The following is a 26720-nucleotide window of genomic DNA, read 5'->3' as shown; positions in this document are numbered from 1 at the left end:
AAAAAAGGTAACCCTGTGGGACACACTCCCTGTCCCACATGAAACTCACAGTCTAAGGGGGAGGGAGAACAATTATTGAACCCCCATTTCCCAGATGAAGAAACGAAGTCACACAGCAGACAAGTGGTGGAACTGGAGTTAAAATCCAAGTTCTCTGACTCCAGGCTTGTGTTCTTTCCACTAAACCATACTGCTGCTTCTAGAAATGAAATAATCTACTTTATTATTTTCTTTTTCGTCTGTACTGTTGGGAACTAGGATGTAGTGAATTATATTGAAAGCATTGTGCATCTAGGCTTTATGCTCATGTGTGAATATTCATACCCAAAAGATAAAAACACATTTTAATGCTTGAACAGAGTCTGCAATATCTAATGGATAAAGAGGCAAAGTGGCCTAGTAGAAACAGCATGGGACTAAGAGACAGGAAGTTGTTTCAAACCCTCACTCTGTCACAGGAGGAGTCACTTACCTTCATTGGGCTACAAATCACTAATCCTCATTGGGCCTCAATTTTCTCATTTGTAAAATGGAGATAGTATAGATTGTGAGTCCTATATGGGTCTGGAACAGTGTTCAGTATGAAAAACCTTGTGTCTACTCCAGTACTTAGCATCTAGTAAGTGTTATTACTAGTATTATCATTATTAATAATTATTATCTATTAAAAACATGAGCAAAATCTTATTTCAAAAAGTCCATTTGATTATAAACTCCATGAAGTTAGTGACTATATCCCTCTTTATTACTGTCCCCACCTACCTGGTATTTGGCTTTCCATGCCTTTATAGACAGTGAAAAAATGTGGTGTTGGTAACCTTAAGTACTTAAGTGTTTTCATTTTACTAGCATTGTAGCTCATGTCCTATTAAGTGTCCCATTTCTTAAGACTATAAATAAAAGAACTGAAGATAAACATTAGTCTGTTAGCAGTGATAGAGCATGCAATGTCTGAAATTTAATCAATTTTGTCAACTGGGATAGCTGATTTTTTGGAGAATGAGGTCACATTAATATGCAAGAAATAATATTTTTTCCATGATGAATACACAAATAGGATTGGGATTTGTTCCAAGAATTACTGGTCCACCCAAATCAACGAATAAAATGTAAAAGTAAATATGAATAATGTGAAAATTATTGTGCCCACAAGGTCTTCTTTCTGATACTGTAAATTACAGTATTTATCATCTTTTAATGACCAAATCATAGTTGAAGTCTGAAGGTCAGAGCTGTATACTGAATCCCAAATTCCAGTGTAATAATGAAGTATGGAGTTTCTTGAAACATTTAGTGTGACACTGTTGGGTTTTCTGTTTCCAGTATTAATTGCTATTCAGGGCTGCATAATGCAACCAGTAATCCAATGACTGAAAAAAGAGTGATTGGTTTACTGGAAAGAACAAGGCCCTGGGAGTAAGGTTTCTAATCATGTTTCCACTATTTACCTTCTGTGTGAACTTGGGCTTTTTAATTTACCTGTACCCCAGTTTCCTCATCTGTAAAATAGGGATTAATCCTACTTCCTTCTAGTTAGAGTAAGAACTCCATTTGGGACAGATACCCCAGCATGTAGTACAGTGGTTGACACACAGTAAGTGCTTAACAAAAACCAATAATATTACAATCAATTTTATTCACTCTGGGCTGAATTTTCCTGTGCAAGGTCTGACGTACTCCGAAGGAGGGAGTTTGTCCGTGGGCACTTAGAGCCAGGCGCGGAAGAATGAAACAAACAGACACACTGAATTTTGCTACGAAAGCTATGGCTTTAATGCCTAAACCTATGAAAGCTATGGGTTTAATGCATAAGCCTACGAAAGCTATTGCTCCAATGCACAAAACATTCACAAACCCCGAACCAAAGTTATTTTATCCCCTAGGGTTGCACAAAGAAAGTTATTACATCCTTTAGGGTTCCAAAGTCTCACCCAACCTTGGGGCGGTTGGCCCACATGTAGCAACCTCTATTCCAAATGGACAGGTACTTGAACCTCTTTTCCTCTCTAGTAATAATAATAATAATAATAATAATAATGGTATTTATTAAGCACTTACTATGTGTAAAGCACTGTTCTAAGCGCTGGGGAGGTTACAAGGTGATCAGGTTGTCCCACGGGAGGCTCACAGTCTTAATCCGCATTTTACAGATGAGGTAACTGAGGCCCAGAGAAGTTAAGTGACTTGCCCAAAGTCACTCAGCTGACAGCTGGCGGAGCCGGGATGTGAACCCATGACCTCTGACTCCAAAGCCCATGCTCTTTCCACTGAGCCATGCTGCTTCTCTGCGTGTACTTGGCAGGTCCTTCACAGAGCATCAGATGGGGCATCCTTGGGCAAGCCAAGCCCATTCTGGGCTATCCTCCCCTCCCCTCTGGCTACAAGGAGCAGCAACTTACCCAGTTGCACATGGCTTTTATTGAGAACATGTGCATGAGGAAAGTGTGCTTTTGTAGCCCATTTAACAACCTGATAAGCATACCATATCACTGCCATATTTTGGAAAAGATTATCATCTGTCTGTAGCATGTGACATTGAGCTTTTCCTGTGCGGGCCCTAATCTAAATGTAAACATTTCATGGAAATGGCAGTCGGAGAAGGTTTCAGACAATTGAGTATATATACTTTTAGACTGTGAGCCCACTGTTGGGTAGGGACTGTCTCTATATGTTGCCAATTTGTACTTCCCAAGCGCTTAGTACAGTGCTCTGCACATAGTAAGCGCTCAATAAATATGATTGATGATATACAAATTGGCAACATATAGAGATGGTCCCTACCCAACAGAGGGCTCACAGTCTAGAAGGGGGAGACGGAGAACAAAACAAAACATATTAATAAAATTAATAGAATAGATATGTACAAGTAAAATAAATAAATAAATAGAGTAATAAATACGTACAAACATATATACATGTAGCGCTTAGTACAGTGCTCTGCACACAGTAAGCGCTCAATAAATGCGATTGATTGATTAAGATGTTCAGCTGTCGTCAAGTGCGGCCTTCTTCTGTAAACTATAAGTCCTTTGTTTTAAAAACATTTCTCCACACTTAACTAAGAGCATGTTACAGTTCCTAGAAAGCATGAGATGGCAGGCTTCCCAAAAATGGAGTCAGTTTTGTTAGCTCTGGTTGGATGACTGTGGATATATATCAGGCCGGGCTCATAGAGGTCTCACATCTAGGAATCAATCTTGTTGTTTCCCAATCAAATTTTCTTGTAATTCGGTTTGTTTTAAGTTGCTCAATGTAGGTGATTGTTGCTCTGTGAGCATCTAATAATCAAAAGTATAACATAGTGGATAGAGCACAGGCCTTGGAGTCAGAAGGTCATGGGTTCTACTCCCAACTCTGCCACTTGTCTACTGTGTGACCTTGGGCAAGTCTCTTCAATTCTTTGGGCCTCAATTACTCCATCTGTAAAATGGGGATTGAGACTGTGAGCCCTATGTGGGACAAGGAATTTGTCCAACTCAATTTGCTTGTATCCACCCCAGTGCTTAGTACAGCACACAGTATAATAAATATTATTATTATTATTATTATTATTATTATCATTATTATTAAAGTAACTTCCAGATTCTACTATTTAAGCAGACTGACTATGCATGAAGACTGCCTTTGGAAATTCCTGAAAAACTAAAAGTGAAATTAAGCTTATCCTTTCATTTTAAAACTTTTCAGCATTATATATGCATAAAAGAAAAAAATTGGGATTTTCCTTAAATTGTATTTACTGAGCTCTTACTTTGTGCAAAGCACTGTACAAAGGGCTATATTGAACTAAGTATGATATAACCATGAACAGACACATTCCTGCCCACAATAAGTTTACAGTCTAGAGGGGGAGACAGACATTAATAATAATAATAATAATAGTGATGGTATTTGTTAAGTGCTTACTATGTACCAAGCACTGTTCTAAGCATTGGGCGGGGGGGGGAACAAGGTAATCAGATTGTCCCAGGTGGGGCTCACAGTCTCAGTCCCCATTTTACAGATGAGGGAACTGAGGCCCAGAGAAGTGAAGTGACTTGCCCAGAGTCACACAGCTGCCAAGTGGCAGAGCTGGGATTAGAACCCATGACCACTTATTCCCAAATCCGGGCTCTTTCTGCTGAGCAACACTGCTTCAATTTATTTATTAATTAATTGATATAAATAAATTTTTGAAAATCGTGACCCAAAATATATTTTTATATTAATATTAGTGGTATGATCACCAGAACATTTCTATGCATTAAAATCCCAATAAGACATTTTTATGAAACTTGAGATTGTATCATTTTAGGATCTTCTCAAATTCATCTGTAGATTACTTCTTAGGAAGCAAATTGAGGGGTATACTTGCACTTAAATCGTCTGATTTCAAGGAATAAATAAAAACATTGAAAAGGAGCTTTAGAAAAATTGGGAAAATAGCAGTTGATACACTGTATATTATACGCTAGCCTTGGTCTGGCATTTAAGATCATGAACTCAAAGGTGCAACTAAAATAAAAAAGTAAAGTTGAATAAAGATGTAATGGGAGGTAGGACAAATATCAGGATTCAAATAGGTAAATAAATAATTTAATGTACAGATAAAAGCATGCATGGATTCTTTTAGACTGAGAGCCCACCTTTTAGACTGTGAGCCCACTGTTGGGTAGGGACTGTCTCTATATGTTGCCAACTTGTACTTCCCAAGTGCTTAGTACAGTGCTCTGCACAAAGTGCTCAATAAATATGATTGATTGATTGAGTAAGAGCTGACGTGGCTTAATGGAAAGGCTTGGGAGTCAGAGGTTTGGGTTCTAATCCAGGCTCCGCCACTTGTCTGCTGTGTGACCTTGGATAAGTCACTTGATCTCTCTGTCCCTCAGTTACCTCATCTGTAAAATGGGAATTAAAACTGTTAGCCCCATGAGGGACAACCTGATTACCTTGTATCTACCCCAGGGCTTAGAACAGTGTTTGGCACGTAGTAAGCTCTTAACAAATACCATCATTATTACTATAAGCATTTTGAATGGGAATGAAATATATGTCTTACCAGTAGTATTGAGTTGAATGGATTGGGATGCTTGGAATGAATCAAGTAAGGCTCCCTGGAGGAAATGGAATTTAGAAATGTTTTGAAGATGGAAAAAACTGTTGTGTCATAATTTTGGTGGGGAAGGAAGAGCCTGGAGAACCATAATAATAATAATAATAGTGGTATTTGTTAAACACTTACTCTGTGCTAAGCACTAGGGTGGATACAAGTAAATCAGGTTGGACAGAGTTCCTGTCCCACATGGGAATCACAGTCTTAATCTCCATTTTAAATATAAGGTAACTGAGGCACAGATAAGTGAAATGACTTGCTCTAGGTCACACAGCCGAAAAGTGGCAGAGGTGGGATTAGAATCCAGGTCCTTCTGACTTGCAGGCCCGTGCTCTACCCACTAGGCCATACTGCTTGAGAGGTTGGAGGTTTGGGAGTTGATAGCCTGGTGCATTGACAGGTGAGTTTGCAAAGAACAAAGAGCAGTGATCTGAGAGTAACAATTTAAGTGAGTGAATACTTAATAAGGAGCAAACTGGAAGAGAACCAGTCAATCATTGGTACTTACTGAGAGTTTACGCTGTGCAGAGTTCTGTACTAAGAGATGGGGAGAGGACAATGGAGTAATTAGACATGGTCTCAAGAAGCTTATAATCTAGCTGGAGAGTCAGACATTGAAATATATTACGGGTAGGTTAAGATACTGTATGTAAGATATTTACAGAACTGCTAGGGCCATGGGAGATGTGGACTTAAGTGTATGAGTGATGTAGTAAGAAAGGAAAATAGGATGAGGAGATGAGAGAATAGTCAGGGAAGGTTTCCTGGAAGACATGTAATTTTAGTAGGATTCTAGAGATGGGGATAGTAGTGTCTATTGGATGTGAAAGAATAATAATACTTATAATAATGTTGGTATTTGTTAAGCACTTAATATGTGCCAAGCGCTGTTCTAAGTCCTGGAAGAATTTCCAAGATGGCAGTAGTCTGTAAGCAAAGGATTAATGGTGAGAGAAATGAGAATGAGCCACGGTGAGTAGGTGAAGCCACTGATAACTTTCCACTTGATGGGAAAGGAAATAAGTGGTTAAAGGCGATGTATGAAGAATGGAGAGATGTGTAGTGAGTAAAACTTTAGAAGGATTGTTTGTGAAGTGGAATATAGTGTACTACTACTCTATTATTAATAATAATAATTGTGGTATTTGTTAAGTGCTTACTATGTGCCAGGCACTGTGTTAAGTGCTGAGGTGAATGAATTCAAGCAAACTGGGTTGGACAAAGTCCATCTCCCACATAGAGCTCACAGTCTTAATCCCCATTTTACAGATGAGGTAACTGAGGCACAGAGAATTTAAGTGACTTGCCCAAGGCCAAACAGCAGAAGAGCGGCAGAGCCGGATTTAGTACCAATGATATTCTGACTCCCAAGCCCGTACCCTATCTGCCACTACTTCGATTACTTGTTTTGTCTTATGCCGTCGAGTCATTTCCAACCCATAGAGATACCATAGACACATCTCTCCCAGAACGTCCCGCTCTTCATCTGCAATTGTTCCGGTAGAGTATCCATAGAATTTTCGTGGTAAAAATATGGAAGTTGTTTACCATTGTCTCCTTCCATGCAGTAAACTTGTGTCTCTGCACTCGACTCTCATGATGCTGCTGCCCAGCATGGGTGAGTTTAGACTAATAGTAGATTGCCTTCGCCTCGCTAGCCACTGTCCAAGCTAGTAATGGAATGAGTAGGCCTCTGCTTGACTCTCCCTCCCGTAGCCAAAACTGGTAGAGTACTGGAAACTCTCTTGGTGTGACCCTGAGAGGGGAATTTAGATTACTATAACCAAGAAAAACACTGTGATAACAGCCGCTTTTTTTAACTTATTTAATAATAACAATAATAATAATAATAATAATTATGGCATTTGTTAAGCGCTTACTATGTGTGAAGCACTGTTCTAAGTGCTGGGGGGATACAAGGTGATCAGGTTGTCCCACGTGGGGCTCCAAGTCCTAATCCCCATTTTACAGATGAGGTAACTGAGGCCCAGAGAAGTTAAGTGACGTGCCCAAAGTCACAAAGCTGACAAGTGGTGGAGCCGGGATTAGAACCCATGACCTCTGGCTCCCAAGCCCATGCTCTTTCCACTGAGCCATGTATCAATATCTGTTCCTCCCTCACTCTAAGCTCACTATGGAAAGGGAATAATAATAATAATTAATAATTATGGTATTTGTTAAGTGCTTACTATGTGTCAAGCACTGTTCCTGTGTCTGTACTCTCCCAAGTGCTTAGTACAATATTCTGCATACAGTAAGTGTTCAATAAATATGACTGACTGACTGAATTTCTCTCCCACCAGAGTGTCCCTGCTGCTGGCAGGCTCTGTGCACTCTAGGTTGGGGATAAAAGCTGGTTCCTCATGCTCCTGGACTCTTCCATCCCTGCTGAGACTTTGTGTTGTGTTTTAATGTTTCATCAAGTGAGCAGAGTGAAATATGGACTGGAGAGGAGAGAGCCTGGATGCAGGGAGGTCAGCAGGGAAGCTGACACAGTTGTCAATCTGGGATATTCAAGTTTGAATGGAGAGAAAGGTGTAGGTCCTAGAGATATTGAGGAAGAGCCACTGGCATTGGGTGTGAGACTGAATATGGGGGATTAAAGAGAAAGAGTCAGGGATAATTTCCAGGTTATGGGCTTGAGAGAAGGGAAGAATAGTGGTTTTGTTGACTGTAATGGGAATAATAGGGGGAGGAGAGGATTTGGGAGGGAAGATGAGGAGTACAGAGTGGAACATATTGAGCTTGAAGTGTCAATGGGACATACATGTAGAGACATCTTGGAAGCAGGAAGAAATGTGAGATGGCAGAGAAGGAGAGAGAAGGGGGCTGGTGAGATAGGAGATATCCTCTAGAGGTGGTAATTGAAGCAATGGGGAGTGGAGGAGCTCCCCAAGAGAGGGAGTGTAAACTGAAAAGAGTCAGGAACCCTAAAAAGAGTCCTTAGGGGCACCTGCTCTCAGGGTGTGGGAGGCCAAGGGAGAGCTGGTGAAAGAAATTGAGAAGGATCAGTCAGAATACATTCCTCCTATCACTTAGGATCTATATTTTCTTTTTTGGTATTTCTTCATCACTTACTATGTGCCAGGCACTGGGGTAGATAAAAATTAATCAGCTTGGTCACAATCTATCACCCACATGAGGATCTTTATCACGCTTTTAGAGATGAGGTAACTGGGGCACAGAGAAGTCAAGTGACTTTGCCCAAGGTCACACAGCAGAAAGCCAGCAGATCCAAGATTGGAAGCCAGATTCTTCTGATTCCCAGGCCTCTGCTCTATCCATAGGCAGTGCTACGTCTCTATTCTCATATTTATAATTTTTCTGCATGCAGTAAGTGCTTGATAACGTGATTGACTGACTGACTGAGTGGGATGAGGCGGTATGAGGAGAACTCCAAGGCAGGAGTGGTGAAAGAAGCAGTTAATATTGTACCCGGTTGCTCAATCGGGAGATGCTCTGTCTCATGCACCTCTTCCTTCTTCTTTGTCTCTCCTGTCCTTCTTTCTTCCTATCCATTTCCTCTTTTTTCCTCTCAACACCTTACATTCCCCACTTCTCTCCTCCTTTTCCCTCCTACTTTTCTATCTCCTTCTGTCTTTTGTGCAGATATGTGTTTAAGTGCTTCTGCTGGGCCAACTATTGTACCAAGTGCTGGGATAAATACAAAATAGTCCGATCAATAAATCAGTGGTATTTATTGAATTTAAGAATTCATTCTTACTGTGTAACCCATTGTTGGGTAGGGACCGACTCTATATATTGCCAACTTGTACTTCTCAAGCGCTTAGTACAGTACTCTGCACACAGTGAGCACTCAATAAATATGATTTAATGAATGAATGAAAGTGTAAGGAGCACTGTACTAAGCACTTGGAAAAGTAATTATGATAGTCATAATTGTGGTGTATGTTAAGTGCTTACTATGTGCCAGGCACTGTACCAAGTGCTGGGGTAGATTCGATGTAATTGGGTTGGGCACAGTCCCTGCCCCACACGGGGCTCATAGTCTTAATCCCCATTTTACAGATGAGTTAGCTGAGACAGAGAGATGTTAAGTGACTTGCCCAAGGTCACATAGGAAGCAGGTGGCAAACCTGGGATTAGAACCCAGGTCCTACTGACTCCCAGGATCATGTTCTATCTACTAGGCAATGCAGCTTCTCAAAGTAAAATATAATAGAGTTACTAGACGCAATCCTTGCCCACAAGGAGCTTGCACCCTATGGGGAGATAGAGACATTGAGAAGCATTGTGGCCTAGTGGAGACAGTGGACCTGGGTTCCAATTCTGACTCTACAACTTGCCTGCTGTGTGACCTTGGGCAAGTCACAACTTCTCTGTGCCTCAGTTTTCTCAACTGTAAAATGGCGAAACCTGGAGTCCCTCCCACTTAGCCTGAGCCACAATTGGGACAGGGGCTGTGTCTGAGCTAATCAACTTGTACCTTCCCCAGTACTTAGAACAGTGTTTGACTCATAGTAAGCTCTTAACAAATACCATGAAAAAACACAATAAAATGAATCACAGATAGGGGAGATAGTAGAGGATAAGGATAAGAGCATAAGTACTGTGGGGTTGTGGCTCCAAAGTGCTTCAGAAAGTACACAGCAAGCGAATAGTCAATTCAGATGGGAGGGTGGATAGGGGCAATGGGGGCTTGCTCAGGGAGATGTGATTTTAGGTGGGTTTTTAAGGTCTGGAAAGTGGTGGATTATCAGATATGAAGTGGAAGGAAGTTCCAGGCCCTTGGGAGAATGTGGACAAGAGGTCAGCAGCACCATAGATGAGACTGAGGAACTGAGAGTAGATTGGCATTGAATCGGAATGGTCTTTGTACTACACGGGGTTTGTAATCTAAGCAAGAGATAGAACAGGTATTTAATCCATATTTAGCCAACTGAGAAACTGGAGTAGACTAGACTGTGAGTCTGCTGTTGGGTAGGGACCATCTCTATATGTTGCCAACTTGTACTTCCCAAGTGCTTGGTACAGTGCTCTGCACACAGTAAGCGCTCAATAAATACGATTGAATGAATGAATAAATGAGTCTAGAGAAGTTAAATCATCAATCATCAATCGTATTTATTGAGCGCTTACTGTGTGCAGAGCACTGTACTAAGCGCTTGGGAAGTGCAAGTTGGCAACATATAGAGACAGTCCCTACCCAGTAGTGGGCTCACAGTCTAAAATGCTTTGCCCAAGCTCACACAGCAGGCTAGTTGTGGAATTAAGATTAGAATCCTGCTCCTCTGACTCCCAACTGGTTCTCTTTCCACTAGGCCACGGTTTAATATGCTGTTTCTTTCTCTGTCCCCTCAAACCTCTGCCCCATTCATAAGCGCTTAGTGCAGTGCTCTGCACACAGTAAGCACTCAATAAATACGATTGAATGAATTCATCAATGTTCATAATTTCAGATTGTTTTTTCTAACACTCAAAAATGATCCACTAAAACTTGCGGTGAATGACAGTTTTTTATAAATAAGAAACTCTTATAAGAAATAAATCCCTAGAGCCATATCAATCAATCAATCAATCGTATTTATTGAGCGCTTACTATGTGCAGAGCACTGTACTAAGCGCTTGGGAAGTACAAATTGGCAACACATAGAGACAGTCCCTACCCAACAGTGGGCTCACAGTCTAAAATGGCTTGCCCAAGCTCACACAGCAGGCTAGTTGTGGAACTAAGATTAGAATCCTGCTCCTCTGACTCCCAACTGGTACTCTGTGTAAATACTATCATTATTTTTCCCACTCCTTTGTAAAGACTGGTAAAATATAATCTGTCATCAATTGCAAATTTGTCTGTATAGGTTTCTATTTTTTTTAAAGGAAAAATTACCCAGCATAAAATTGTCTTCGAAGGAAACTAAAAGAAAACCTGAAACTTTTCTATATAATTATTAGGAATGAATTTCCAACTTCAGTTTGGTTCTTAGTGAAAGCAGTGTGGCACAGTTAAAATGATAATAATAATAATTATGCTATTTGTTAAGTGCTTACTACGTAGAACATGCGCCTGGGAGTCAGAGGAGCTGTGTTCTAAACCCAGTTCTTCCACTTGCCTGCTGTGTGACCTTGGACAAGTAACTTAGCTTCCCTGTCCCTCAGTTTCCTCATCTGTAAAATGGGAACTCAATACCTGTTCTCCATCCAATTTAGATTTTAAGTCCCACACAGGACAGTGAGTGTGTCCAATCGGGATATACTGTGTTTAGTGTCTTAGGAGAGTGTTTGGCACATAAGTGCTTAAAAAACACTGCCATTACTATTAATGCTATAATATTAATTTTTGTTTTGATTATCACATAATTAATATCAAATACTTATATGATATAATTATAATTAAGCAGGACTACATTATAATAAAACAATACTTTGAAATAATAATGATAATAATAGTAATAATAATGATTCATGGTTGATCATCCATCTGCTTGATTTCTCAGAGTTGTTGGGCACAGATTTACCAAATCTTTTCTGACAGCTAGTAAGTTTTCTCTGCTATTCCAGCCTCCATTGATTGTTCCTCTATTTATCACCAATGGCATTTATTGAGGACTTAATGTGTGCAGAGCAATGTACTAAGTGCTTGAGAGAGTACCATATAACCAAGTTGGCCATATGTCCCCTGCCCACTATTAACTGGTTGATTGAATCGTATCTATTCTCCAAGACCGGAGTGTTGCTCTTGAAAACAATGAGAACCTCACTGACATTCTGCAATGGGCTGATATTCACCAAGTCCACGAAGTTTTTCCGGCCCTTAGTTTTTCCATATGTAAAATTTGGAAAGAGCTTCTCTGCCCTGACACATCAGTCTGTCTGGAAAACAAAGTAAGGTCATTGATGTCAGTGGTCTTTATAAAATATGTGATCTACAAATTCCAGCCGTAGTTGCAATTTATATAAGCTCCTTGGGAAAGGAGTTCTTTTCTCTGTAACTTTAGCTTACGCTGTACTCTTATGGCTGTGTAGATTTCCTTCCATGTTTTTTTTTAATTCATTCTACTGAAGTAAAAGGTATTAAAACCCTCAAGGAAAGATTGAATATACAGTTCTACGTTAAGATTTATTTTATGGTTAGACATAAACCCAGGTTAAATAACATTTAGATTTCAGACTGTGTTTATATTGTCATTGGTTCTGCAACTTAAATTATTTCACAGTAATTATTCAACACATGGGATTTACATTGTGAGCAGACTCAACTTGCTGAGTTCCTGCCTTTTCTATGGTTCAGAATCCACTTAGGGAAGTTACTTTGTGGACATTGGATTAATGTGCCTACCAGAGCATTCATTATGGCTGGAACCCAATGTCAAGGTGACTTGAATCCAGATGTCCGATGCAAAGAATCCATTACATTCCTTCCTTTCCATTTAGGAATGTATTTCCAAAAGGTCTAATTGAGTAGGAGTTCAACAGCAGGCCTGGTTTTGATCAGATATTAAATTTTAGGTAACTGGAGAGAAAATTGATATACCATAAATTATACCAAAATCCCAGGAGAAAGGTGATATTCATGTAAGCCAATTATTGTTTAAAACTAGTTTGCAGTAAAGATCTTGTTTCAGTGACCAAGACTGTTCCATTAAACAATGTAGTTAAATAAATGCCAAGGAAATTCTGATGCATTGAAGTCAAAATATAATCACCGTGGATCTGATTCTCCTTCCAACAGTAAGCCATAAGAATTTCTTTGCTCCTCTCCTGATTGATTAGTCAGAGATCTGCTTGAGAACAGGGAGTGAGGGGTATGGTGTGCAGCTCTGTGCATCCTATAGGAAGTGAGACAAGTGACCCAGGTGTTAGGAGAGCATAAAGAACCCTCTCTCCCAATCCTCCTTCCCTGTGCCCATCTAACTTCTCCAGGGCTGCCCAGGAGAACTCTATAGCCACTGACTTCATCAGCAGAGCCTAGTGGTGGGAACACAGAACCAGAAGTCAGGAAACCCAAGGTCTACTCCCAGTTATACCGCTTATCTGCTGTCTGATGGGGGATGGATCACTTCGCTGATCTGTGCCTCTGTGTCCTCAGTTGTGAAATGGAGATTAAATATCTATTCTCCTTCCCCAAAGATGTGAGCTCCATTTAGTTGGGGAGTGTGTCAGATCTGATATCTTGAGTCTACCTCAGTTCTTACCTCATAGTCAAACACCTAATAAAAGCCACTGTGATCACTGCTATTATTATTATTAATATTATTAATTTATCATCATATTATATTCAGTGATACTTTCCATTCTATCCGTTGCCCAGATGTGCTGCCTTTATTCACCTCTCCCTCAGCCCTACAGTGCAAATGTACATATCCACAATTTATTTATATTAATGTCCATCTCCCTGTTTAGACTGTGAGCTCGTTGTGGCCAAGGAATGTGTCCACCAACTCTGTTGTATTGTACTCTCCCAAGCACTTAGTACAGTTGTTTAGACAATGATAATAATGATGATATTTGTTAAGTGCTTACAATGTGCCAGGCGCCATATTGAACACTGGGGTGGATACAAGAAAATTGAGTTGGACACAGTCCCTTTCCCATGTTTGGTTCACAGTCTCAATCCCCATTTTACAGATAAGGCAACTGAGGCACAGAGAAGTGAAATGACTTGCCCAAGGTCACAAAGCAGACAAGTAGGGGAACCGGGATTAGAATCCATGACCTTCTAATTCCTAGGCCTGTGCTTTTTCCACTGGGCCATGATGATTCTGCCTTCCCACTGGGCAGTGGGAGTGATCCAGGCTAATAGCTGCCACTATATCCTTGTTAATCTCATCCAGATTTTCCCTTATAACATGGTCCCAAATGACTGTTGAGAGAACATTTTCAAGAGTTACTTCCACTTTGGTGAATTGCAGATAACCAGATTTTATCTTTAAACAAAGCAAAAGCCCTGTAACCAATTTGACATCTATCATACAATTAGGAGCAATCCAAATATTTTTAGTCCTAATGATTAAAATTAATTGTCAGCACTCTGACCATCCAACTCATGTTCTCTCTTGACATAATTAATAGCAGCACAAATGTTGGTTGTTGAGAGGATGTTCTATTTTTGAATACAAAGTTGCTTGTCCAGCCAATCACTGCTACACTTAGCAACCACAGCATTTCTCCCACTATTTGCAGGCAAATATAGTTTCAATTAGTTAGACAGCAGCAATTTAATGAGCCAGAATTATATACCTTGGAAAAAACGGACCTCGGGAGGGGTCCCCTTAAATTTCCATTTTGTGGCCATATTTTCAATACTTTTTTATTGCTGAATTTTCCCAGAACTGTCAGTTGTTTTTCATTCAAAATCATGAAATCTACATTTGGGTGGTTTCCTAGAGATCTTCAGGAGGGTGCCCTTAAATCTGAATGTAGTGGTTTCTAAATGCTACATTTGCCTGGTCTTTATATGAGAAACTTGCCTAACACAGATAATATTTTTTAGGGTCTTACAAAATTTGTTTTGTGGTGAATGTTTTCATTGTGCTCATCATGCTTATTTTGTTTTCTTCAACTGCTCAAACAACCAGCACTACGTACAGTATTTCCAAGGCTTCATAAAGCAGAGGCTTTCCTAATGCACTATACCATTTGGCTCTAAACATTTCATTTAGTTCCCTTTATTTATGTCTGCCTGGTAATCAATCAATCCCTACCCACAGGAGTTTGCAATCTAGTGATAAGAAAATAGATCACATAAACAAAGAAGAAAAGAATCAATATATCATTGGCTACATCTTTCACGGCCCAGTGTTTTGTTCATCCTTGTCCCAGCATGGGGTTAGGGTGAGGGGTAGCAACTAGGAACTGGAAAGGAGCCTATTTCTAAAATGTTCCCTTCCCTTCACTAGCTATGCATCCTCCTCTCAAAAGAAGAATAACATCTGCCTATGCTCAAATCATCTTTTCATTCTTTCCCCAAACGGCAATTATGGATCATTTTCGCATGTCCAAATTAAATAAAACATACCTCTTGTCAAGTTCAAACATGCAATTCTATCCTTCTCCATTCCTTTCAAGCCCATTCCACTCATCCCCCACAACTTTTCTTTCTATCTCCCATGACTTCTTCATTTGTCCATAGGGATAAAAGTGATTCCAAATGCATCTTACACTTCTGAATTTGATTTGTTTATGAACATGATAAATCTAACAGTGAAAAAGGAGGGTCAACATAAGAACAGACTGGAACTTAGTATGAAGTCACAATTATTTTAACAGTAGTGTGCATTTCGCCATGGTAGCAGCCTTAGATTAAATTCAAATTCTAATGGCAAATGATTGACAATAGTCTCTCATTTTTATATGTAAGAATTAAGGGGAGTTTCATGTGGTTGAGATTAGCTTTGCAAGGGAAAAAATGGACTGTAAAAGAACTTTTAAAACCCTCCGGTCATGTACCTGTAATACTTTTTCTATTCCAGTACCTGTTGGGAATTCTATCTCATTCATTTAATCAGTTGGAAACCTACAGTTTTAGAGGCATGAAGGTATCTTTTGAAAAATTAGCCAACGTCACCTTGAAAATGAGACTTTAGTTCTAGTTAAAGTGTCCCATTAAAAAGGCTGAATATTTGAGTTACCCAATTAGTCCAAAAGGGATTCAGAATAATTTACAGCCATTTCAGTTTTGTGTTTCCAATTTGCCAGTGAGACAGTGAAAAAAGGCAATCAGAGGTAATAGTATCCTTTGAAAAAACAGAACATGTCCCATTAGATCTAGAAACATATATTCACTGATGACACCTGCTGACTCTAATCATCATGTTCACTTTCTCTCCTCTACTAAGTTAGATGTGAACTTTGCATACATCCTTAAGCATTTCTCCAATATCCCAATACCTCTTTTAATTCAACTCTCTTCTCTATAATTAGCTAATTTTCCCTTCCAAATGCTCCATTCCTTTATAGAATAACACCCCTAAATTGAGTTCCAAAATCTTCAGCCAAATATAAAATATCATTCTTACAAAAATATTTCTTTCTAAATGAGTCTTTCAAAAATAGAGGAAAACAGATAAAGAGAGACTCTTTTTACCCAAAGAAGCCATTCATATTGAAATGCATCCATGAATCCAAGTGTTGATTGAAAAGGTCTTTTGAAGGAACCAAAGTATCCTAACCACATGAATTGAATGACATGGCGTAATGAATAGAGCACAGACGTGGAAGTCAGAAGATCATAGGTTTGAATCCTAGTCTTCCACTTGTCTGCTGTGTGACACTGGGCAAGTCATTTAACATGCCTGTGCCTCAGTTACCTCATCTGAAAAATGAGGATTGAGACTGTTAGCCCAATGTAGAACAAGGGACTATGTCCAACCCAATTTGCTTGTATACATCCCAGTGCTTAGTACAGTTCCTGGCACATAGTAAGTGCTTAACAAATGCCATTATTATTATTATCATTATTATTAATAGTAGTATACACAAAAAAACTGTCCTCTGTATTCTTGTTATGTTTGTTATTTAGGTATATATATATATATATATATATATATATATATATATATATATATATATATATATATATATATATATTCATATAAATTGTATTTGTTAAGCACTTACTAAGTGGTACTTGTTCATTCTCAGTCTGCTTTGCAGGCTCCTCCTCAGCCTCTCACCCCGTAACTGTGGGGGTCCCTCAAGGTTCAATTCTGGTTCCCCTTCTATTCTCCATCTGCATCTACTCCCTTGGAGAACTCATTTGCTCCCATGACTTCAAGTCCCTCTTTCCTCTTCTCCCATTCTTTCTGCCTCACCCTGACTTGCTCCCTTTGTTCTTCCCCCCTCCAAGCCTTAATGTACATATCTATAATCTATTCATTTATATTCATTCATTCAATCAATCATATTTATTGAGTGCTTACTGTGTGCAGAGCACTACTAAGTGTTTGGAAAGTACAATTTGGCAACAGATAATAATAATGATGGCATTTGTTAAGAGCTTACTATGTGCAAAGCACTGTTCTAAGCGCTGGGGGGGATACAAGGTGATCAGGTTGTCCCACGGGGGGCTCACAGTCTTAATCCCCATTTTACAGATGAGGTAACTGGGGCCCAGAGAAGTTAAATGACTTGCCCAAAGTCACACAGCTGACTAGTGGCGGAGCCGGGATTAGAATCCATGACCTCTGGCTCCCAAGCCCGTGCTCTTTCCGCTAAGCCATGCTGTTTCCCTTGTCACCATGCCAACATCACACTCTGTTTTACCCCCTCTGAGTAGGTGCTGCTCTGCCTGATTTGACTTTATGCTTCCTTGTCTATTGTGGAATAATTAATCAGCGTAATTTCTATGTTTATTTCTGGCTTGCCAATATAATTTTGCGGGGATCAATAAACACTTATCTGTGTGTGACCTTGGGCAAGTCACCTGACATCTCTACCTCATTTATTTCATCTGTAAAATGAGGGTTAAGGCTGTGAGTTTGCTGTGGGACAGGGACTGTTTCCAATTTGATTTGCTTGTATTTACCCCAGCACTTAGTATAGTGCCTGGCACATAATAATAATAATAATAATGGCATTTATTAAGTGTTTACTATGTGCAAAGCACTGTTCTAAGCACTGGGGAGGTTACAAGGTAATCAGGTTGTCCCTCGGGGGGCTCACACTCTTAATCCCCATTTTACAGATGAGGTAACTGAGGCACAGAGAAGTTAAGTGACTTGCCCAAAGTCACACAGCTGACAATTGGCGGAGCTGGGATTTGAACCCATGACCTCTGACTCCAAAGCCCGGGCTCTTTCCACTGAGCCACGCTGCTTCTCTATAGTAAGTGCTTAACGAATACCACAATTACTGTGATTATTACTAAGCACTTATAGTGTTCAGAGCACTGTGCTAAGGGCTTAGGAGAGTACAATACAATAGAGTTGGTGTTAGACACTATCCCTGCCCTCAAGAATTTACAGTCCAGTGAGGATTTTGCTAGGAGCCTGGCTTCTTTGATCCAGGGTGATAACAACATGTTAGATTTTCTTTACATTTATTATCATACATTAATCCAGGCTGATTTGATGAAGCAGCTTATGATGTTTGCATGTCTTCTAGGGTGTGTACAGCATCTGTGTTCAGCAATTCTGCTTTTAGGAAGGTGCTTTAATCCAAGGCATGGAAAGAGTTTTCTAGAGAATCAGAAGCGTATTCTAACGCCCATATGCAGTTCTCTTGTTTCAACCACCTGCATGATTTCATCAAATAGACTGGCACCAGGTCCACCACACATCCTCGATCTGGCCGTGGGCAATAGATAGGACAGGGCATCCCTCACCCTGCTGACCCCACCAATTTTGCCATCTTGAAGTAGGATCAGGATCTGAAAGAATTTTTCAAGGCAGTCAAATCTACAAAATGAATTTCAGAGTTCAGTACAACCATTGATATCACATGTTTTATAGGAAAACCACATAGAGGTCTCCGGGCCTCTCCCTGAACCTTCTACGCGTCTGATGTAATGTTGGTGATTATTAAGCACTTACTGTGGGCCAAACACCATGCTAACTCAGGGATGGAATGAAAGTAATCAAATCGGGTCTTGTCCCACACAGGGATCTCTGAGCCTGATGTGCCACAAAGATATGATCGGAAGGACCATGCCATTATTTTGGTAACATTTGGTCGCCAGTGTTTGGTACTGATCCAGAGGTCCTCTGGCTAGAATCTCACCAGCAGTGGTGAGTGATGAGGTGACTTGATGAGTACAAGTCCTGGTCCTTCATCTCTCCCCTTAAAGACGGTATCAAAGATAGACTCGTTGGGATTCTGCATCATCTTATCAGTGATAATAAAAATAAAGATTTTGGTATGTGTTAAGGGCTTACTTTGCATCAAGCACTGAACTAAGCACTGAGGTAAATATAACACAATTTGGTCGGACACATTTCCTGTCCCACATGGGGCTCAAAGTCTAAGTAGGAGGGAGAACAGGTATTGAGTCTTTATACAGATGAGAAAGGACACAAAGGTGTTAAGTGAACTGCCTAAGGTCACATGGCAGGCAAGTGGCAGAGCTGAGGATTAGAACTCCGGTTCTCTGATTCCAGGGCCCATGGTCTTACTGTTGCTGATATTTTAGTAGCCCAAATATCAAGAATGAATGCATGTTCAGTGTTTAGTCAGAGTACTTTCTCCTTACTTGTAGATCTACCAAAGAGTAATTTTTGTTAAGCACCTTCTATGGGCAGATCGATGCATTTTAAACAGTTGCAAGACTTAGTATTTCTCCACAAATATAAGCTCATTTTAGGAAGAGAATGTGTCTGTTTATTGTTATATTATATTCTCCCAAGTGCCCAGCACACAGTAAATGCTCAATAAATGTGATTGAATGAACAGACAGGGCACTACGTTTAAGTGCTTTGCTGTGGTGATCTCCTGGATAGTTCATTCTATCGCATTTATTGACTGCTTACTGTGTGCACAGCACTGTACTAAGCACTTGAAAGTTGATGCAAATGCTATGTTTTGCAAGGTGGTAACTTTTCTCTAATCTCAGGGACCTGATCTTTTAAAAGGAGAAGTGTTGAGGAAATCATTGAAATAATGCCACTCCTTTAGCATCTCTTCCTGGTCTGCCATGATGCTACAACCATTTTCAATCTTTTGAGGTGCTGTGATAGCAGGTTTAGGGTCATATGATGTCTTTAGTTTTGGGAACAAGTTCTTACTTTTGTAGCGGTCTGCACAGCTGCTGTTCTGCATAGGCATCCCACCATCTGTCACACCCAGTCCTTAACTTGATTTGCCTGGACTAGCCCATTTCTGAAAGCCTCACTTGTGTCTGAGTCAAGCGGCACTAAAGGGCTTTTGCCTGGTAATTAATTTGTTGCAAGTAGACTTAGCATCCGAGTCACATGCATTAGAAAAATCTTAGTTTATTTCTCCCACATCTGAATGGCTGCCCAGTCGTATCCCAGAGAAATGATTATTTGTTGTATATCTTGGAGGTTGCAGTAATAGCTTCCTATTCTCAAAGGGCTAGAGAACATTTAAAGCATTACAGTTTCAGAAACTATACTACCCCAGTGCTTGGTAACAGTGATTGGCACATAATAAGCAATTAACAAATACCATAAGAAAAAAGAAATATCAGTGCTCGTGAGCAGCTGTCATCCATTATTGTCAAACCTGGGATTAAAGAAGAGGTTTTGCTTTGTCAGAAAGGTCTCAGGTGGAACAATGGGTGCAACTTGGTCTGGAAACTAAGAATAGGTGGCCATTCAAGGTCCTTAATTCTCTATTTGTATTTAAGGGCCCAAATGGGACAAGGTAGCAGAACTATAAATTTGTCACTTCCAGACCATTAGGGTCACCTTGGAGATTAGATCTACCAGCAACGTGGGCACTTAGTTTTCCATCCTCCTAAACCGAGTTTGGGCCTGGGAGGGCCAGGCAACAATTGAAATGATAGCAAAATGAGCCAGACAATTGCAAGATGGAATTTCTTTGGCCAGAGAAGGTCTGGGACTGAGATGGCAGATTAATGATCTCTTGAAATGTATATCCAGCCTCTGTGACCACTTGGAGACAAGCTCACAAGTAGATTTATCCTTATCCAAAGTGTTCTTACAGTTTGTAATTGGGTAGGCTCCATTCCACACAAATTCTAATGGCATGTGGCTATGCATTGTACCTGTATATAAATTACTTTTTTTCTTCATGCTTTAATGCATTGTGCACTTTTTGGGATCTAGTATAAAAATGTAAAAATTAATGAGGCAACTCTTTTTAATTGGGACTCATGATATGCATGTATTTGTCCTGTGCATTTGAAGATCATGCTACGGGTTCTTAGCTAGGTAATTGGATTATCTGAAAAGACTGTCACCAGTGAATTTTTATGTAAAAACTGTGTTCTGAGTTGTATTTGCTCTCTGACGCTCTTGACACTGTGTTTAATTTTTCTTCTTAATTTCACAATCTTTCTGATGTCTCTGCTTCATGAAAACATCTCTCTGATCTGATCTGCCTGCCACCATGGTCTCCCAGTAACCCACTCTACAGCCAAATATTGGAATCATGGCTTTATTTGAATTGTTTTTCTGGTCCCCCTGATTTTCAGATGCCATGATTCAAGTCACTGTCCAGCAGCTGCTTGGATTGCCTAATTCTATCAGCAAAAAGAATGAAAGAGAAATGCTGTCTGATCCATTAGTCTGTGGCTGTGGGGAAGCCATAGGGTGGTTTAATCCAGGGGACAAGGATCTCATCTTCCACATCTCCACAGAGCTCTTGGGGTCCTTTTCTAGGGATCTGCCCAGATTGCATCTCATCCCTGCTTTACTGACTCCAAGTCACCTAGGAAATAGCCTTCGCTAGTCACCCCTAAATTCCCTATCCTGTCAGCACAGAAAACTGCTGGGAAATGGTTTCCTGGTACGGTGCCATTTTTGAATCCAAGGATTTCTATTGTAGCTCCCAGGCATCAAATTCTCTCTGCACAGAAGTGGTAGATGGCTTTATGACGGGTGCCTAGAGTGCAGCCTTCCCCCCAGCTAACAGTGCAAAAGTCATTCCTTTGGCTGATAGAAGGATGGAGAGAGGCCATTGGCCTCCCAAATGAGGATGTCCATGGCCACTTTAGGCAACGATAGGTTAGGATGCGAAGTTCAAGATCTTTAGGGTCTTTAGGATTTCCGTAGTGTATCCAGTTTGCTTTGATCTGAGCATTTTCCTCGTGGCTCCTTCCGACTCCCATCTCTATCCAGCTCATTCGCATGACATCATTGAGTTACAAAGGCATATTGGGATAAGAGGCATGAAAGTGCCTTGTATGCTAGTGATTTTGATCTTTAATGAACATAAAAATACAGGAAATCAAGACAAAACTATTTTCAACGGTATAAGCGTATCATAGAGTAATTGGACTTGAGCTAAAGTGTATTTTGTGAACTGAATTGGCATTAGATGTGGCTAACATTTCACAACCTCCAACTCTGTTGACCACTGAGCAGATGGCAGTACTGTAGACTTTATCCCCACTGCCCCTGTGATTAATCATCATTTTAACATGCAGGCTTCTGTGTTAAGTACTGGTATAGATATGTAAATCAGATCAGAAGAGCCACTGTCCAATCTAAGAGGTAGGCAATGCAGATATCTCACATCCATTTTAAAAAGGAGGAAACTGAGGCCCATGCTGGTCCCTCAAGGGCCAGGGACCATGTCTCATTCTCACCCATCCAGTTTTTCTTAACATTTAGAAAAGCACCCTGGCACACAGGGGCCACTAAGTAGATACTATTTCCATTGCTTTTAAGAAACCTGCCCAAGTTCTCCCAATAGGCCGACAGTGGCAGAGTGAGACTAGATCTAAGAATCCTCTCCCCTTCCAGGAATCCACGTTACCTACCAATAGCTATTTTACATAGGGTGGAGCCTTGCTGGCAGCCCTCTTCCCACCTAGATCCCCTTGGCCACAGTTCTGACCATGGAGGTGTTTCAGGTGGGGGAGATCTTAAAGGTGGTCTGCGAAGAGTCCATAGTGCAAGCTCATCAGTCAGGCTACCAGATTGCTTTCTGTCCCCACCTGGCCTACACTGAGAACGATTTTAATGGATCCTACTTGGCAAGGCCCCAAACCATATAGTCTAAGCTCGAGGCAGGTCCAGGCTAGAACCAATCAATCATTGGTATTTATTGAGCACTTAATGTGTGAAGAGCACTGTACTGAGTGTTTGAGCCAAATGCCAGCCTCAGCATCTGAGAAGCACTGGCACAGCTGGAATCTGTGGTCAGGGGCTGTAACTCGTTGGACTATATTTTCATAATACAGTCCCTCTCCATCCCCCCATCCCCCTCTCCATCCCCCCCATCTTACCTCCTTCCCTTCCCCACAGCACCTGTATATATGTATATATGGTTGTACATATTTATTACTCTATTTTACTTGTACATATCTAGCCTATTTATTTTATTTTGTTAGTATGTTTGGTTTTGTTCTCTGTCTCCCCCTTGTAGACTGTGAGCCCACTGTTGGGTAGGGACTGTCTCTATATGTTGCCAATCTGTACTTCCCAAGTGCTTAGTACAGTGCTCTGCACATAGTAAGCGCTCAATAAATACGATTGATGATGATGATGATGATAAGAGAATGGTGTTGAATTGCCCATTCTCACAGAAACCCTGATTGAGGCACTTTACATTTAGATTCATTACTTACTGATTGATTCTCAAATTTAGATTATTTTTGAATTCAGAAACCTGCCCCAGAGTCTTATTTAGTGATCATCTGTAAACTGAACGGAGGTGTGCTTCTTGTGCTTGCATACAAGCTAGTTTTCCCAAACCAAGCTATTTCTTCATCATTTCTGTAAGCTCGTTTGGGGCAGGGAACATGTCTGCTAATTCTCTTGTATTGCACTCTCCCAAGCCCTTAGTACAGTGCTCTGCACATAGTAAGAGCTCAGTAAATGCAATTAATTGATTTCTAGTTAAACATAGTATTGTACTATTCTCTAAAATAGTCATAATTGTCGGAAACAGCTTTTTCCATTAGAGTTCAACATGCGTATCCTGTTCCTGCTTGAAAGTAGGAGGGTTTTTTTGGTGTGATTTCATCTGGAAGGTCCTCTGCACAGTAATTTAGATTTCAAACAGGTAGCATCTCATAATCATTTATGATGATAAAAGGCAACATTTCAAAGAAAAATCGTTATTTAAGTCAATACATTTATAGACTTGGCAGCATCTTAAACCCTATAGATGTTTTTTCTTTTAAAATTCATTCCATCCCTTTCCTTTGCTTCAGCACCATAAGAAAGATCGGTCAGTTATTCAAAGATATGCTGCTGCCTGGAGTTATTAATTAGATTTCCTGGTTTGGTGCTGCTCTTTTAAGATCACTGTGATGTGTCGTTGAAACAGGTCTATTAAAATGAGTGATGTGTGTTGTAATTGCATTAGTATCATCAATTATGTGTTTTGCTTTCCTTTTAGTAGCCCCCGTGTGTGTTTGTGTTGTGTGTGCATGTGTGTGTATTAGCTTTGGAAAATTGATTGAAATCAATTAATATTTTAATTCATCCCAGTGTCTTTTCCATTGTAAGGCATATGGTGGGTGTGGTTGTTTATAGGGGGGATTATCTGGGTAGTGATATCCACATGTCGGCCTGGCTTAGTGGAAAGAGCCCGGGCTTGGGAGTCAGAGGTCATGGGTTCTAATCCCGGCTCCGCCACCTGTCAGCTGTGTGACTTTGGGCAAGTCACTTAAGTTCTCTGGGCCTCAGTTACCTCAACGGCAAAATGGGGATTAAGACTGTGAGCTCCCTGTGGGACACCCCAATCACCTTGTAACCTCCCCAGTGCTTAGAACAGTGCTTTGCACATAGTAAGTGCTTAATAAATGCTATTATTATTATTATCATAGTACTGGGGAGATTAGTAGTCTTATGTCGTAACCTAGGAATGACATTTGTCTGTTTCATGCCATATCATTTCTTTGTAAAATCTGGCACTGTTTTTTATCTTGCCTTATTTGCACAATCCTCTTGAGACATCCAATCACCAAGAACCTTTCATTCCTTTACTGTTTACACTACACTGAGCTGGGATTCCTACTGCAATTTTTTCATATTTGGCTGTGGAGCAGTATTAACCCAAGCTGCACTTAAAGCATTTCCCCATCCCTCCCTGCTGCCTGTCAGTTAACCCTAGAGCACCTCTTTGGCTTTCTCCCTGAGTTCCTGAGTTTATTACATTAAGGGAAGCACAGCTTCAGTGCTAGTAAACTGTCTTCTCTGTCATTGTGTTATTTGTGACCTTTCATTCTTTGCTCTTGTAAGGCACATGAAGGATGTTTTGGAAACCACTGAAAAAAGTTTCATGTGGCACCTAGGTTCTCATAACCAATGAGACAACTGAATAATATGACAGCTCTTTAGACACTGGTTTTGGTCTGCTAGCTGATTCTATTTCATCATCACTCTGTCCTTTTCTATCAGTACCTAGTTGTACAGCATGATAGCATTCAGTTCAGTGCAGGTGATGAAGATCGTTGGATGTGCATAGAATTAATTATCCCCCCCCTGTCTCCTTGAAGTCTACTTTCTCCATGTTTATCAACAATCCCCTGTCCAGAGTAGACTACGCAATGTGATTTTAGCCATGTTAGTCATGCCTCTGCGGCAGTCATTCATATTGAACATTTACACAAAGGGAGACTCAGGGATTGTTTCTAGGATGTTTGAGGAGGTTCATAACCTGCTGAGGAAATCAGAAATGCATTCTACTACGTTGTAAGCTCCTGGAGGGTAGGGATCATGTCTAACTCCTCCATAATGCTCTGCACAGAGTAAGCTCTCCTTAAATAAAACCCTTAGTTCAACCTGAACTCCGTACACCACAATGGACCCACAAAAGTGTTTTTTGTGGTTTATTTTATTTTATTAACATACAAAATCCATTTACAGGCAGTGCCACGTGAAATATGTCAGACAGACCTTCATTTGTATAGTCTACTGGGGAAGATGCTAAGCTCCTTGGGGACAGTGGCTGCATTTTACAGTTTTTCTACTTTTCCATAGACAGTTTTACATTTACGAGCATAACAAATAGGGTAGAAGTAGATTGCTTTTCTATTGTTTTTCATTGTCTTGTCCTTTTTAAAGCATGGTTAGTGAACGGATTCACTCACATTTCTGGTGATTTATGGTGAAAGAAAGCAATGTTCTCCTTAACTTTTTTCCATCCTTTTCTCTTTAGAAACATCCTGTACAGGTTGGATGAGAAGACAAACCGATTTTCAATACTCACCGAAGCTTGGGAGCGCTACAGGTTCTATCCATCCAACGAGACCCTTAAAGAGGCCCTGAAAGAGGTGTTGAACAGCATCAATTCAGCTCAGGTTCACTTCAGAGCGGGACTTGAAGTATTTGAGAATGTCTTAGCTGAAAAGAACTGATAAAACCTCTCGACATTTTTAAAGTTTGTTTACAATGCACCCAGTGGATGCTCTAGTCTGACGAGAATTTTTGTGAGGTTACAGCCACTTTGCAATGGCCTTTCTACTGGTGTCTTAAAAAGGTACCATGTTGAGTTTAAAATGTATAAAGAGCCTTTTGCACATTCAATATTTTGCAAATGTCTGTGATTCTAAATATATAACGGCAGATAGAGAAGTAACACTTAATCATTCATAATAAAATCTGCTGTATTTTCATATCTAATAACATGTTCGGGGCAGGTATGGAAATGAAGTGTAAGATCCCTACAATTTCTGGACTATCTTTGCTCCTGCAGATATAAATGTAGGACCATTGCTCATACTTTACATCAACACTAATCAGCTCCTTTTCTACAATGGAAGTGGAGAAATAAACAGTGTTACAGTATAACTTTGATGATAGATGGTTTATACAAAGCAATTATAAAAATTCAAACAAGTGCTCCATTGACAAATGTTTTGAATCATTTTTCAATCAAGTTCCTAGACCTAACTCGACAGGCGATGAGAGTTGGATATGTTATAACTAAGATCCAGAATCATTCCAAGGAATCATTAAATTTTAGATTTCTGCCCCGAGCAATTTGCATACCAGAGTTTTCTGAAAAAGTTTAAAGGTTGGTAGCTTTGAATCCTTAGTCTTCCTCACAACCACTTCAGGATGAACTGAGGTGG

The 26720-nt window shown here is 40.2% G+C and overlaps 1 protein-coding gene across 1 annotated transcript in view; it reads left to right on the top strand.

Moving 5' to 3' along the window:
- The window catches only part of NAALADL2 (N-acetylated alpha-linked acidic dipeptidase like 2), a 989255-nt gene extending 962769 nt beyond the window's left edge, over positions 1-26486 (top strand). The window contains exon 15 of the mRNA XM_038750200.1: positions 25805-26486. Within this exon, the coding sequence (XP_038606128.1) occupies positions 25805-26003 (199 nt within the window). The 3' untranslated portion in view covers positions 26004-26486. The remainder of the gene's footprint in view (positions 1-25804) is intronic.
- Positions 26487-26720: the final 234 nt, after the last annotated feature.

The sequence above is a fragment of the Tachyglossus aculeatus genome, chromosome 1 (assembly GCF_015852505.1).
Source record: "Tachyglossus aculeatus isolate mTacAcu1 chromosome 1, mTacAcu1.pri, whole genome shotgun sequence".
Classification (NCBI taxonomy): domain Eukaryota; kingdom Metazoa; phylum Chordata; class Mammalia; order Monotremata; family Tachyglossidae; genus Tachyglossus; species Tachyglossus aculeatus.
This window is presented reverse-complemented; position numbering and strand designations above follow the sequence as displayed.